Genomic DNA, 15,932 nt, shown 5'->3' on the forward strand with positions numbered 1-15,932 from the left:
AAAATTTGACATTTTAAATGTTAATTTTTCACGTACATGACTGTAATCAAACCCTAATATTTACTTTAGAAACTAACCACGCCACCATGTTGCCAAAGAATTGCTGCCAACACTTTTTTCGGCATTGTCAACAACTTTACAAACAATACAAGAGAAATAAACCATAGCCGCGGTATATTCTCTCTATGAAATTATCGAAGTTACTGCGTACGAGATACAAGTAGTGTCGTTTAATCTCGTAGGTAACTGTACTACGTGGTTCGATATATCGATTGACGATTCTCGATGTATTTCCGTAGCGCCATTTGCTACAGTACACATGCGGTGTAGTAAACCTTTGCTTTGTTTTTACCGTTGGTTTTTACGCTGTTTGTCAACAAAGTGTAGTTTGTGCGGGGTTTTTTGATATAAAGTGCTCACGTTTTACCATTCAGTAATTGTTTTTATTTGTTTATTTTAATATGGGGTGGACCAAGTCCGTTTCCGTACATTCGCGCGCATCGGAATATAAGGGCCATCATTTTTATGTTAGCGATACGAATATTTTGATGTGCAAGCCGTGCAACCTTCGCATCAACTGGGAGAAAAAGGATACGTCGGAAAAACACATTAAAACATCGGGTCACATTGACAGACTCAAGCAATTTTCTGAGCAAGATGACAGGAAACGACAGGCAACATTACCAACCACGCTGAATAACCAAAAAAAAGCAAAAATTGAGAAAGAGGAATTTATTGAAGAGACTGTGAAAATGTTTCTCAAGGCTAATATTCCTCTTATAAAAATCGATGATCCAGCTGTAAGGGAATACATCAACAAGTACATTCCTGGTTCTGGGGACATACCCCAAGCATCTACACTCAGAAAGAATTATGTCCCTAGGGTTGGTGAAGCAATACAAGAGGAAATAAAGGAAGCATTGCAAAACAAACAAGTTGTTGTTGTGGCGGATGAAACTACAGACAGTTTAGGTAGATGTGTATTTGCAGTTCTTTTTCGCACAGTGTCTGCAACAGCAGTGCAAGAAGTGTATTTGGCCAGTTGCTCATTTTTAAATAAAGCAAACGGCACAACATGCAGTCAGGCTATACTGGAGACTCTAAATAAGTACAACATTTCTTATGACAATGTAGTGGGTCTTGTATCTGATTCAGCCAGATACATGGGAACTTGTTTTGCTGCTTTAAGGACAATTCTTGGTGAAAATCTTATTCACTTTCAGTGCTGGGCACATAAAATTAGTCTGATTGGTGACTGTTACCTCAAAGAGTTTCAGGAACTTAATACACTGGTTGCAAAAATGAAAATGGCTTTTCTTCATTCAAGAAAAATAAAGAATGCATATATTGCATATTTAGATCATCACCATCCTGAATTACCTGCAATCTTGTTTCCAGCACCTGTACTAACAAGGTGGAATTCATGGTTTACTTCAGTAGAATACTTGGCTCGGTATATACAGCAACTTGTGAGCTTCTTTTCAGAATGTGAGTTTGGCAACAGTAGCAGTGCCTATATTGTTGAAATGTTTGAGGATCAGTACTTGAGCCAGAAGCTCAAAGTACAATTAAAATTTGTGAGTGAAACATGTGGTACAATGAAAGCTCTTATCACTAACTTGGAAGGTTCAGCATACCCTTATGCTCACAAGTTGTGGGATGAGTTGGTTACGTTGCAAAACAGTCTGCAGCGTTATGCTGATGGTGCTTTCCCACAAGGTACGCTCAAGCTTTTGAATGAGTATTCAAACATGACTAAGAAGGAAGAAGTTAAGGTACAGATCAAGTCATGCATGCAAAGATGCCTTCAGACATTGGCAAACCACATGGGTGGCACAGAAGCCAATCGGTTTTATCAAGGGGTAGGTGCTCTTTTCAATCCTGCTACAGCTGGCCAAAGACTACAAGTTGACATGCAAAAAGCTGAACAACATAAAAAACGACTCACATTTATGTCTGGCATGAATACAGACACTTTTTCTGAGGGCTACTGCTACTTTCACAAGCAGCTGTCAACTAATCTGAGAGAAGGATGTGAAGTCGACGTAGTTCAGTTACTACTTGCTGTGAAGATCAAGTATCCTGAATTCTCAGAAGCAGCACTTCGCAGCATATGGGCACCAGTAAGCAGCGTCGAAGCTGAAAGGTTCTTCAGCAAATATAACTTGATTGTGACGGATAGGAGAAACAGGATGAGTGAACAGACTGTAGAGACCTGTTGTATGCTTTCTTTCAATTCCATTGACAACTCTTAATTTAGTGCGAAGAATAATTTTTTTGGAGTTGTGCTGCAATGTACATACAGTTTATTATGATAATTGACTGAAGGAAAAACTTATAATGGGTTGTGTTCCTGTGTCCCAATTATTTTCCTTTCCATGAAAAATGGATAAAAACACTTCTGTGTTGTGTTTGTGTGCCAATTACGTTGATTTTTTATTAAGTTAAATGATAAATGTTTTAGTTGTATGTCCAGTTTTCTTTTTTTCATAGAATAGTTAGCGCTTATAAAATTCTATATTATTGGTAATAAATGCTACAAAAATGTTACAAGTAAATATTTAGATGCTATAAATGACCAGAATAAATGCTATTTTTCACCCTCTCTACTGGTGAGCCATCTGGCTTAGCAACTGTAGTTTTGTCTCTATATCATATAGTTACAGCACAGGATGTGTGCGTTGCATAAGAAGAACCTTCAAGAAAAGTTATTAGCTCTTCAATTGGCTTGCAGTATTCTGAAACAAATTTAGCCTCAACTTTGATTTGTAAAGTTCTGCAGAGCTCCTCTCCTTTAGCCAAGTAATACCGCTGTTGTCATAGTCTGATGAATTACCAGATGATGCAAAGAACTCAATGATGTCATCAAAATAGCTGCAAATGTAAACTACTGAACGGAACCACGAATTCCACCTTGTTTAAAATGGCTCAGGGAACACCTTTACTTTTCCACTGGACATTCCATACTTTTCTGATATGTAGAATAAGTAGTGGTGTTTCCTTTTCCTGCGGTTCAAAAATGCCTTCTTGATCTATGCTGTTTTTTTTTAACAGTGTTAGTGAAGTCTGCCAAGTGTTGCCCACTAAGTGCATCTTGTGGGCCCAGCATTGCAAATGAACTGCATGATCCAGTAGACCAGATAGATTATTGAAACATTTTGTCATATTTTTGTCATTAACTGAATCAAATCAAATTCCATACTTTGCTAGGGTATCCAAAATTGCTTTTGAACATGTTGCATAGTTTGCAGCATCAAGTACAGTGGAAGCAACTAGCTTTGTGGTCTGGTTACTGGCTGGTTCCAATTTCTTAAAGAGAATGTTTAAAACACATCTTCTACCTTTGTCAGTTGTTTCATCACAAAGGACACAAATATCTTTACCTTCAAACTCTTTCTTAATTTTATTTTCAATTTTTTCGACTAATTTGGGGATATATGTTCTACGAAGGGAAATAGCAGAAGGAATATCCCCACCTCCCTTAACATTTTTGTTTATCCAGTCACTGAATTTACTGTCGTCTAACTTTTCAAGTGGTATGTTCGCCGAAATAAATGCTTCCGTGGTTTCCAAAATTTCATCTTTCATCTTCTTTCCAACTATAGCTACCTCTACCAGTGTTGCAAGGCATTTGTTGCTGGTACCGGGACTACCTAACCTTACTTTAATGTTTGACAACAGTGTCACGTCTTTCATTGTCCACTCTAAAATTACAACATTTGCAAAACAAAATTTTGTTTGAGGTATACAACCATTTGGATTCGAACTGTGCTGCACGCGACTTGGGGGTTGCTTTAATTTTTGGCATCGCAGTAAAGAAACACACACTCAATACTACCTCATGCTGCATGAGGTAGTATTGAGTGTGTTTGCATGAGTCATGCACAACGATCCAGGAAACAAAACAATGATACAACCTCCACAGATACAACACAGAACACACTATAAGCACCAAAAATAATTGTTTATGAACATAAACACGAATTTGATGTATCAATTTTATTCCGTGTAGTAAATTTTGGATTGATCACTAAATCGATATATCGAAAAGTGTTACAACTGCTAAAATGTATGGTTAATATTCCAAAATCCGTGTCTTTTGGAATCAAACGTTTCACTGGGATTTAAAAATTTTAATTAATTTTATTTCACTTGGGTCTCTGTTTTAAAAAAATTAAATCTTGTTATTTAAGGTAAATGTACCAGTAGTCATCATGCTAAGAAGAGTTTTAGAAAAAAAAAAATTGTGTACATAACCTCGTAGGTGTATTACTGCCCCTACATGTTTGTTTTTAACCTCAAACTTTACTCTACAATGCTATTCAACACTCTTCGATAAAAACAAATTATTTTTGTAAATTTATAATTTTGAAAAAAGTGTGATTTCGAGCCAGTAGTCGTCATGCAAATTTTCGTGTTTGCCAGTGTTCGTCACATGTTTGTGCCAGTAGTCGTCATGTGCGATTTCGGCTGCATTAGTTTTAATTCATGGATCCAGAATGATAGTATTGTACTATTTGGGATTCAAATTTTATTTGGTACTATATTTTAAACATCAAAATGGCAATTCATAAAGATCGTTTAGTAATATAATGAATAATCCTCATTAAATTTTGAATTTACTTACAGCACTCACGGAACAAAGAGGGACAGCACAACTAACATGAAAATATATAGAGCTGTAGCAAACCGTATGTATTCGTTACTGAGTAACGGGTGTGCCGTCTAGTAACGAGTAACGAAACGTTACACACGAATGCATTTTGTTACTCGCATTTCTCGTATATTTTACGCATGCGTGCGCATATTCGATGAATTTACGTTACAAAGAACGATGTTTGTTTATTAAGTAAAGTATAATTTGGAAATTCCCCGTCTAAGTTTTTTTACTGTTTATTAAAGGTATTATGTGTGTAGACAAAGTTTGAGATTGGAACAGAAACAACGTAACAAAGTATTTTTTTACAAATTAGAAATATGTACCTATGTTTTTGTTTTTCACTATCGCGTATTTTCACGTTTTTTTTGTTCTTATCTTAAAAGAGATATAATAAAGCCGCTCTAATGAGATTTAATTGTTTCTTGGTTAACAAAAACTGTTTAATTATCAAATATTGTTAGTTGTTTATATTCTATTTATTATTATTTACGCGACGTCATACTGTACGCGTACGCAATACGACTCAATTCGTTGCTGCAACATAACATGGCATGTTATGCGGTATCAGAAGTAAACTTTAAAAATTAATCAGGGCCCATCTTCCTACCCAAGGGCGATTTGCCTTTGTGTTTATCGGACAATGTGTTTCTTGGCACACTATTTTTTTCTCTCCTCGTTTTATACTCATACCATTCGCTACATCTTTAAGAGCAGCTTCCATGGCTGACTCTTCATACAACAGTATTTTCCGTTTTGGCATTTTGCCCTGTAATTAAAGAACGAGACACATTACAATGTTTAATTTACTTATTAATGTCAAAATATATATCGAATGACCCCTAAATTAATGTAAACAACAATGCCTACACAATTTCTGCAATCAATAAAGTAAAGTAATTTCCGACCCAGAAGTCGTCATACACATGCATCGGAAGTCGTCATAGGTGACGACTACTGGATCTGATCATAATAATGTACTTTGTCTATCAACAACAAAGAACCAATATTATTTAAGAACTCTAGGGTGTAACTTAGCACAACTTTAAATAAAATATTAGATGTACCAGTGCTCGTCAGGTATGACGAACACTAGCAATACAAGGTTTTTATTGATCCAGTTTTCGTCACCCTAACTAAATCATACAAAGAAAACGATTTTTTTTAAATAAACACTTTCACCTCTTCAAGAACATTTAACTAACACATTCAGCACAAAACATCACGAATAAACATAAAAAATTACAGAATTAGAAGTAAAAATGTGCACATACGTCCTTAGTGTTTTAGTATAGGAATTCCCCTATTTATCTTCACTGCTCTACAAACTTTTGATGCACGGACTTTTTTTGATTGAAAATAGTGTTTGTTCCGAAAACTATTGTGGTAATTTCAGCTAGAAGTACGACCAAATTTTTGTCAATATTTAAGTTGGCGATATATTGAGCTACTTCTCTATTATTTACATTTGAAGTTGCTAGTGACGACCATTGGAGCAGTGACGAGTACCGGTGCACTTACCTTACGTAACGTTTTTGGTAGTTTAGAATACGTTCTCACTGGAGCATTGCTAGCAACACAATTGTCAAGCAGTCTGGCAATATACTGCTTCGCTGGCCATAATCTTGACTGAAGCCATGATGGCTGCCGTATTTACATATCAATTGCCAAAACAAAATATTATTTTAATGTTCTTAGTATGCCCAACGTTGTATTATTTACTTAACATAAATTATTGGCAAGTTTGCATACATCGTTTGTTGGCTGACGTAGTTTTTTTTTTAATTTGTTCCCTCCCGAAACAATCTACCAAGGTAATGTACATAACCAATTTTCGTAGTTTATTCGCGACAAAGTCCATTTTTCGCATTTTGTTGTTGTTTGCCACAATATTCGCATAATTTCGTGAAAATTCGCGTAAAAATCATTACACCATTTTTTCCCGTCTATATGAATCACAATATCTATTAAAAAAACTGCATCATAATCAATTGCATAGTTTTAAAGATCCAAGCATACATAGGGACAGACAGTGGGAAGCGACTTTGTTTTATACTGTGTAGTTAAGTCAGAACCGAGAACAGATTTTTAAGAACCAGTACCGAACCAAGAACCGGGAAAAAACATGAATCGACCCATCACTAGTCTTAAGTAAGTCATGCACAATTAGACCACAGTTAATCAGACATCCATTACAAGACTTTGGGCCAGAGGTAATAGTTTAGCTGTCCATCATACTAATCCAAATGTGAAGTAAAGTGATACTGAAACATGAAGCAATCCAGATGAGAGGCACGAAGAGGTGCATGAGTTACCTGCAAGTGTGCGTAAGCACTTGCCCGTGTGCTTCCACACTTTTATGCTCTTGTCCGCGGAGCCGGTGACGATAGTCCGGCTATCCTCCAGCTGGACTACAGCCCAGATGGCTGCCTGGTGCTCAGCCAGCACCGCCAGGGGGTCCTGCCCCCCGTCGCTCTTCCACAGGCGTGCCGTCATGTCCCACGATGCACTGGCGAATGTGCCCGCCTCCACCCCACGCGACAGGCAACACACTGCGCAACACAGCCATGGCACGCACACATACTATAATGAAGGAATCAATGAGCTTAGTGTCTCGTCATTAGGAAAAATGCATGGTGACGAATGAGAATAATAGGAGGAATAGGTGGAGGAAATGGGAGGACTCAGAGCAAAACCACCAGCTGACTGGAAGGTCTACCCCGTTTCTAGTTTGCGAAAAAATTCTTGGTTTGCCCCGTTGTGAATAAAATCAAACCACTTTGGTGGGAACAGTTATCTATTTACCCAACCATCACCTCCCTGAGTAACATTAATATCGCACAGAAAGTTCACTATATACTGCCCGTCCCACCATTTGGTATAATAACAAGGACTCCTGGCAGGTCACTGAATTGATTCCAAATTGGGTTGGAGTTTTCCCACTTAAGAAAACTTTCCTTCCTGGGTACAAGACTGGGTATTGGAAAGTCCCTTAATCTCTGTACTGCAGAAGGCACGGCAAACCATCACATGATCACCTTGCCGTGAGAACCTCAGGTGCATCGTTATCTTAAATCATAATTTCTGAACTACTATTCGTAAAAGCATATTGGAGAGAACATTTGAACCTATTACGAGTAATTAGTAATTGATGATATGTCTGCAGGCTAATGCTACATGGTTTCCTACTCCAGGTCATGTCCGATATCTTGCCCAGTTTCTGTGTTACTTTGGGTGTTTGACCATCTCTCCTGATCTCGTTATAGATGGACGTCATAAAAAAAATGAAACGAGGCCATAAAGTAGGTAGGTATTTGGTTTTTAAGTATAACTGATACGGTCATTACAAACAGGCATACAAATTTAAGTCAGGGAAATCTGGGAAGTAATTGGCACTGCCTGAAGCAATTTCAAGAAACCATGGAAAAATGAAAACCCAAATGATGGACTAGGACTCAAACCCGTGTCCTGCCAAATGTGAGTCCAACACTGTAGCATTGAGCCAAATTGTTTGATAGAACATCTTAAGATGAAGCAATTGGTGAATCAGGGGTTTCAGTGTCACTGACACTAGAGCCATCCGAGGAGGATAGTTGGTAGTTACTCACCGGTGCCAGAGTGTCCTTTCAGGACAAACACAGCCTCCGGCTTGTCTGGGACGTAGGCCCGTATCGTGCAGTCATTGCTGCCCGTGAGGACCAGCCCCTCGGGATGCTGCTGGCTCATGGGCAGCCAGCATACGGAGGACACGTAGTTGGTGTGGCCGACGAGCGTCTGAGACTCGCTGTAGCCCCCCGAGGCCCTGCGGAACCACGCCAAGGAACTCAAGTTACAACTCAGGGTAGCAAGCAAACCTGCCATGAAAAATAACATGTCATGAATTTTCCCTGACTTTTCCAGGTTTGGAAATTTTTTTACCTAGAAACTGAAATTTTTTGCCAACAACTATTAAAAAATCTCATTTAAAATTGTGACGCTTTGGCCTATCACACATCACCATTACAACTTAGATATAAATTATTTGTTACATTACTGTTGATAGTACTGTTTTCAATGCACATGGTCTAAATGTTGATATACTTAAGACTTTTTTACAAATTGTGCATTTAATATAACTCTACTTGACAACAAGGAGCCAAGAAGAGAGTGTAAATCTACATTATTGTTAAAAGTTTTATTTCGACTTAAAATTTTGATTAGTTTGTTTTGGACTTTATCTAGTTTATTACTGTCTGTTTTGTTAATGGTATTCCAAATAACAGAAACATTTTCTAGTTTGGCTCTAACTAAAGAATAAAGATTTTTAAGTGTGAGTAATTGGTAATTAGGCATTTTTTAAGTAAGATTATTTATTATTGATGTAAATATTAGTAATAAATAAAACTAGAAAAAATCAGCAGTTCTCCCCACATTATTATAAATCGTAACATATTTGGTGTCAGAAGTGGGTTATCCCTAATAAATTGATTTAGGATTCAGTTACATTATTATGACAAAAGTTAAAAAAGAAAAAAATAGAATTTAGTTTCTCCAGAATAAATTTAGTGTTAAGAACTTTAGTGAATATCTAATGTTATAAAGTTTGTTTGGGTATACTATAGTTAGTGTTAGTTTGCAATGTAAGAGAGCTATCATTAGTTTAATTAGAAAGTTAGGCTAGGTTTTCTTTAAGTAATAGCAGTAATAGAAATAAAAAATTATTTAGTTTATTTTATTAGCGAAAGTGGCAGAGAGAGATGGCTGCTGACGAGGTTAGTGTTGAGGATCTCAGGAAGATAAGGAATGCCCTAGAATAAATTTTGAATAAAATGAGCGCAATAGGAGCCAGTATGAAGAACTTCACGAAAAAAGTGATGAGAGAAATGAAGGAGCGTAAAAACCACCATGAAGAAAAGAAGAGTGAGACAAATAATAGCCTAGAGGAGACGAAGGGTGGTCATGAAGAGATGAAGAGTAACCAGAAGGCCATTCATAAAAAAATTAATGGTGAAATAATAGACCACTAAGAAGAGGCTAGTACGGCCATGAAGAGTAAATGCAACCAAACAGAACGGAAGAATGAAATGAAGAATGAAACAAAAAACTCACAAGAGGAATCGAATACCATTAAGCTCAAAATTGAGGAAGTCAAGATTGAAAAAAAAAAACATCACAATGCCAGTTTTAAAATTACACAAAAATTTTGATTGCTGTAAAGATTTTTTTGACACTCTTTGCAATGGGAATAGTGAATGATTGGAAACAAACATTCAGGAACAATAACTGATAACGTTAACCATGTAACCATCCAATTGAAACCATAATTTCCATAACTGGTATTGAAAATAACCATTGGTAAATATGTAGAGTAGCGGTATTTGCGAAAAAAAAAATTAAAAATCCGAAAATACTTTTATTATATGTTCTTTTACAACGCTAGCAACATTAACAAATAAAACCCTAGGAACATTAACAAATAAAACGTTAGTAACTTAAACAAATACAACACTAGCAACATTAACAAATAAAACGCTAGGAACATTAACAAATAAAATGCTAGGAACATTAACAAATAAAACGTTAGTAACTTTAACAAATACAACGCTAGCAACATTAACAAATAAAATGCTAGCAACATTAACAAATAAAACCCTAGGAACATTAACAAATAAAATTCTAGGAACATTAACAAATACAATGCTAGCAACATTAACAAATAAAACCCTAGGAACATTAACAAATAAAATTCTAGGAACATTAACAAATACAACGCTAGCAACATTAACAAATAAAACGCTAGCAACATTAACAAATAAAACGCTAGCAACATTAACAAATAAAACCCTAGGAACATTAACAAATAAAATTCTAGGAACATTAACAAATAAAACGCTAGCAACATTAACAAATAAAACGCTAGCAACATTAACAAAAAAATTGCTAGCAAAATTCACAAATACAACGCTTTTTCAATAAACCCAGCAGAGATAAGAAATTGCAAATACTTTAGGAGATATCGAATTTTTTAATTTTCATCACAATACCTGTGCATTCATGTGGCATTCACCATTGTTTCCTGTTTACGAGTATGAAATTTTTTATTTCCTTGCGGCGTTCACCATTGTTTACCTGCCTCTAACTTAGGTGAGTTTTTAACATTTCAAATTTTAATGTTTTATTTGTTATTTGGATATTGTTGCGCAAGTAATAAGTAAAAATAAATAAATTACGTGAGTTCCTACTGTTCATCCTTTGTCCCGGTTTGTTAGGTCAGGTCAGTTACATTATAAATACTTCAAAACTAAACAATCTAATTTAACCTCTGTGTGTGGCCAACTGTACAAGCACCACGATAATGGGTGCCACTCTATAATTAAAATATGTGTATTATATGTTATGTGGTCGACTGTAAATAATTATTGTTCTTGCTGGGGTTTTGGCGCCTATTCTCTCCGCAGTAGATCTCAGGAACGCTGCTGCTGTATCGATTACTCAGACTGCTAATCCAGCTAGCACGTCACTGCATTGTATTACTGGTAGGAGAGTAATTATTAAAAGGAAATTTGGTAGTGTTGTGTGACTAGTGGAAATTTGCATTACCTATGACCAAGTCTGTTTTATACGTAACTGACATTTATTGTAACTGAAATAGTAATAGTTTGAAAACAAACGATTTTAATGGGTTCTTTGATATTGACGTGAAGTTACTGTTAACATGTAATTCAGCAAGAGGAAAAACCAAAATAATTTACTGTGTATGTTATCATTTTGTTCAGAACTAGGTGTCAGTAAGTAGATGTAAATGACGTCACAGGAACACATCGACTACCATGTCGGGTCTAGCTATAATCTGTCGGAAGCTTGAGGCTCTCTTCTTAGGACCTCCAGGTGGTCTGCTGCGACGCTGGAACACTGGACGCTGGAAGCTGTAATTGGCGAACTACAGAAGATCTGATGTAGCCGGGGGTATGGCTGAAGAATCGACTTCCCTCTCGTCCTAAAAAGTCTGTTTTAATTGGGATCGGTCTCACCAAACGTCGTGGCCGATCGTAGCTGGCGCTGACATCAGTCGTCCGGAACCACTACGGGACGAACGGGACCGACGCGGAAGTTGGCACTAGATGTCGCCGATACTCCCTAGCTGAGACTTATTCAGTCCAGAACTATTCTCACAAATAATAGTGTGGAAAATTCTAGATGGCACACGACCGCGGATGACGCGAATCTTCAATTCCTCGGGCGGCAACCAAGGCTTTGGTTCGCCCCAGCCCGAGAAACGTCTTCCCGCTGCAAGATGGCGATGGCGTCTCGCCTTTCTTTCTCCTTCTAACTATTTATTTTCCGTCCCTAGCAACCAAGGAGCTATAGAATCAGCAAACCAAATTAACTGCATAGTGAAATAAAACTTGGATTTTAGCATGTAAGAGTGCTGAACTAAGGATGAATAAAGTTTCCAAAGAATAATGCTTAGATGACCTTGCAGTTGAATAGTGTGTTGTCTCTGGCAATTAGATGGTTGTCCTCTTTACAATAAAATAATTAAATACATAAGATCGGCTTATGAAATATATAATTAATGTTACAATAATAATAAAAATAATAATATAACTGTAAACAGTTGAACTGATTACAACAACCATTAAAATTAATCCATATTATTTTTAATGTCCGCTTAGTTTGAAAGTATTTATAATGTAACTGACCTGACCTAATCAACCATTTTAATTAATTAGGCATTCACGAACACACGGCAAAATAAAAAATGGCGGCATCGAATTATAGCACAGGTCTTGTATTGCAAAATAAAAATGTCAATATCTCCTAAAGTATTTGGAATGTCTTATCTCTGCCGGGTTTAATGAAAAGAGGAAGTGAAAGAGCATAATAAAAGTATTTTTGAATTTTTAACTTTTTTTTTCCGCAAATACCGTTACACTACATAAATTTACCTAACCATTTTAATGATCCCTAGCTCTCTGCTTTTAATAGTGGCAAGCTGTGTATACGATTTAGGCAAAAAAAAAAAAATCTAGTAACATACGCAGTAAGCATGTGTGTAATTTGCATAAATACAAAATTTTGGTAATTGAAAAGTGAATATTCAGTAAATATGTAGTTGAGCGGGATTTGCGAAAAGAAAATGTTAAAAATCCGAAAATACCTTTATTATATGCTCTTCAACTTCCTCTTTTCATTAAAATCGGCGGAGATAAGAAATTCCAAATACTTTAGGAGATATCAAATTTTTAAATTTCATCATAATACCAGTGCATTCATGTGGCATGGTCCATTGTTTCTTGTTTACGAATATCTATTTTTTTTTTATTGGATAATGATGTTATGTGATTGTTCGTGATAGGCCAGAATTCAAATGAACCAATACGTGATTATTTAGTTAATTTATTGTTTAAAACTGTGTTTAATTACCGCCTCCAACTTAGGTGAGTTTTTAACGTTTCTAATTTTAAAGTCTTATTTGTTATTTGGTTTATATTGTTGTGCAAGTAATAAGTAACAAAAAAAATTTACGTTAGTTGTTACTGTTCATCCTTTGTCCCGGTTTGTTAGGTCAGGTCAGTTACATTATAAATACTTTAAAACTAAAGAACCATTGAAATTAAATCATATTATTTTTAATGTACGCTTAGTTTCAAAGTAATTATAATTTAACTGACCTGACCTAATCGACCATTTTCATTAGTAAGGCATTCACAAACACATGGCAATAAAAAAATTGTGTCGGTCGAACGATTACACAGGTCTTCTATAGCAAAATAAGAACAGCAATATCTCCTAAGTATTTGGAATTTCTTATCTCCGCCGCTTTTAATGAAAAGAGGAAGTTGAAGAGCATATAATAAAGGTATTTTCGGATTTTTAACATTTTTTTTCGCAAATACTGCTGAACTACAATGTTGAAATTTAAAAATTCAATATCTCCTAAAGTATTTGGAAATTCTTATCTCCGCCGCTTTTAATGAAAAGAGGAAGGTAAAGAGCATATAATAAAAGGATTTTCGGATTTTTAACATTTTTTTTCGCAAATCCCGCTCAATTACATATTTACTGAATATTCTATGACAAACTTCTATCCCATTTTTTTAATTATATGTTTATTTGCAACATGAACATGAGACACATGAATATGCTCATAACCAAGGTTAGATGAATACACTTCACTGGGGTGTACTGAAAGGATCACTCTCTCTTTTTTTTACAGAAACTTACCGCTACAGGTCGCGTGATTGATAGGACAGTTGACAGACTATTGTAATTCCGGCTACAGCCAAACTATAAACTTACCTTAATGATCATTGGCATGTATCCACGCAAAAACTCAGTGCTAGTCGCGAAAAAAATACAGTTGACTATTTCCTTGTAGGGGGGCATAGGGAAGGCAGAGATAAAAAAAAAAGGTAAATATGTATTGTACGGATTAGCGCCAAAAAAAATCGTACAAATATGAAATAACTTTCATTATATGCTATCTTACGTCCTCTTTTCGGAACCGCCTGCGGAGATAAAAAATTCCCATTACTTTTGGAGATATCGAATTTTGGTAAATCTGTATTGTACGGATTAGCGCCAAAAAAAATCGTACAAATATGAAATAACTTTCATTATATGCTATCTTACGTCCTCTTTTCAGAACCGCCTGCGGAGATAAAAAATTCCAATTACTTTTGGAGATATCGAATTTTTTAATATTCATTTTTTGGCGATTTTTTTAAAAAAAAATTTAAAAATCCGAAAATACCTTTATTCTGTGCTCTTTAACTTCCTATTTTCATTAAACCCGGCGGAGATCAGAAATTCCAAATACTTTAGGAGATATGGATTTTTTTAATTTTCATGATGTGCACTGATGCGGCGTTGAGCGGGAAGCCTACGATTCACACATCTTTCTGGACATACCCGAATACTCACGTTGGCAAGCCTTCTTTTCTTAAAATTAGCAAGAAGTAATTAAAAATACTTTAAAACACTGTGGATGGTTGGTTATATTAGGTAAGTATAGCTACATTAAAAAAACTGTAAAATCATTTTATGGTTGCTTAGCAATTAACTTTTGAATATGTAGCTATCCAGCGCTAGGAAACCTTTTACATGGTTTCACAGTATTTTTAATGTAGCTATCCTAACCAAATCAACCATCCACAATGTTTTGAAGTATTTATAATGTAGCTAACATAACCTAATTGACCATTAGTTTTCATGAGTTGCATATTTATTTACAATAAACAAAAAAAAACCGAAGATGCACGATCGGGCGTTTGCCTCTCGTTTGTTGAAAGAAGGCTTGCCAACGTGAGTATTCGGGTATGTCCAGAAAGAGGAGTGAATCGTAGGCTTCCCGCGTTCACCATTGTTGCTTGTTTACAAGTATGATTTTTTTTTTTCGCGACGTAGTTGAACGACTACATCACGTAAAATGAAAATTACGTGAGTTCCTACTGTTCATCCTTTTTCCTGGTTTGTTAGGTCAGGTCAGCAACATTATAAATACTTTAAAACTAAACAACCATTAAAATTAATTTTTATTATTTTTAATGTCCGTTCAGTTTCAAAGTATTTATACTGTAGCTGACCGGACCTAATCTACCTTTGTCCCGTTTTGTTAGGTCAGGTCAGTTACATTATAAATACTTAAATCTATACAAGTAAAATTAATTGATAGAAGGTATTTTTAATTTCCGTTTATTTTGAAGTATTTATCATTTAACTAACCTTACCTAATGGAAAATTTCTGTTATTTAGGCATTCACGCACACACAGCAAAATATAAAATGGCGTCTGTTGAATGATTACATAGGGCTTGTATTGCAAAATAAGAACGGCGATATCTCCAAAAGTAATTGGAATTTTTAATCTCCGCAGGCGGTTTTGAAAAGAGGACGTAAAGGAGCATATAATGAAAGTTATTTCATATTTGTACGATTTTTTTTGGCGCTAATCCGTACAATACAGATTTACCCGAATTTTTTAATATTCATTTTTTGGCAAATTTTTTAAAAAAAATCCGAAAAATCCGAAAATACCTTTATTCTGTGCTCTTTAACTTCCTCTTTTCATTAAACCCGGCGGAGATCAGAAATTCCAAATACTTTAGGAGATATGGAATTTTTTAATTTTCATGATGTGCACTGATGCGGCGTTGAGCGGGAAGCCTACGATTCACACATCTTTCTGGACATACCCGAATACTCACGTTGGCAAGCCTTCTTTTCTTAAAATTAGCAAGAAGTAATTAAAAATACTTTAAAACACTGTGGATGGTTGGATATATTAGGTAAGT

The 15,932-nt window shown here is 35.6% G+C and overlaps 1 protein-coding gene across 1 annotated transcript in view; it reads right to left on the reverse strand.

The window, feature by feature from the left end:
- LOC134527649 (phospholipase A-2-activating protein) overlaps positions 1 to 15,932 on the reverse strand; it is a 121,368-nt gene that overhangs the window by 104,003 nt on the left and 1,433 nt on the right. The window contains exons 2-3 of the mRNA XM_063360514.1: positions 8,266 to 8,459; positions 6,973 to 7,209 (exon numbers count right to left, since the gene is read on the reverse strand). Coding sequence (XP_063216584.1) covers positions 6,973 to 7,209; positions 8,266 to 8,459 — 431 coding nt within the window. The remainder of the gene's footprint in view (positions 1 to 6,972; positions 7,210 to 8,265; positions 8,460 to 15,932) is intronic.

This window comes from Bacillus rossius, chromosome 1 (genome assembly GCF_032445375.1).
Source record: "Bacillus rossius redtenbacheri isolate Brsri chromosome 1, Brsri_v3, whole genome shotgun sequence".
NCBI classification, from domain to species: Eukaryota; Metazoa; Arthropoda; class Insecta; order Phasmatodea; family Bacillidae; genus Bacillus; species Bacillus rossius.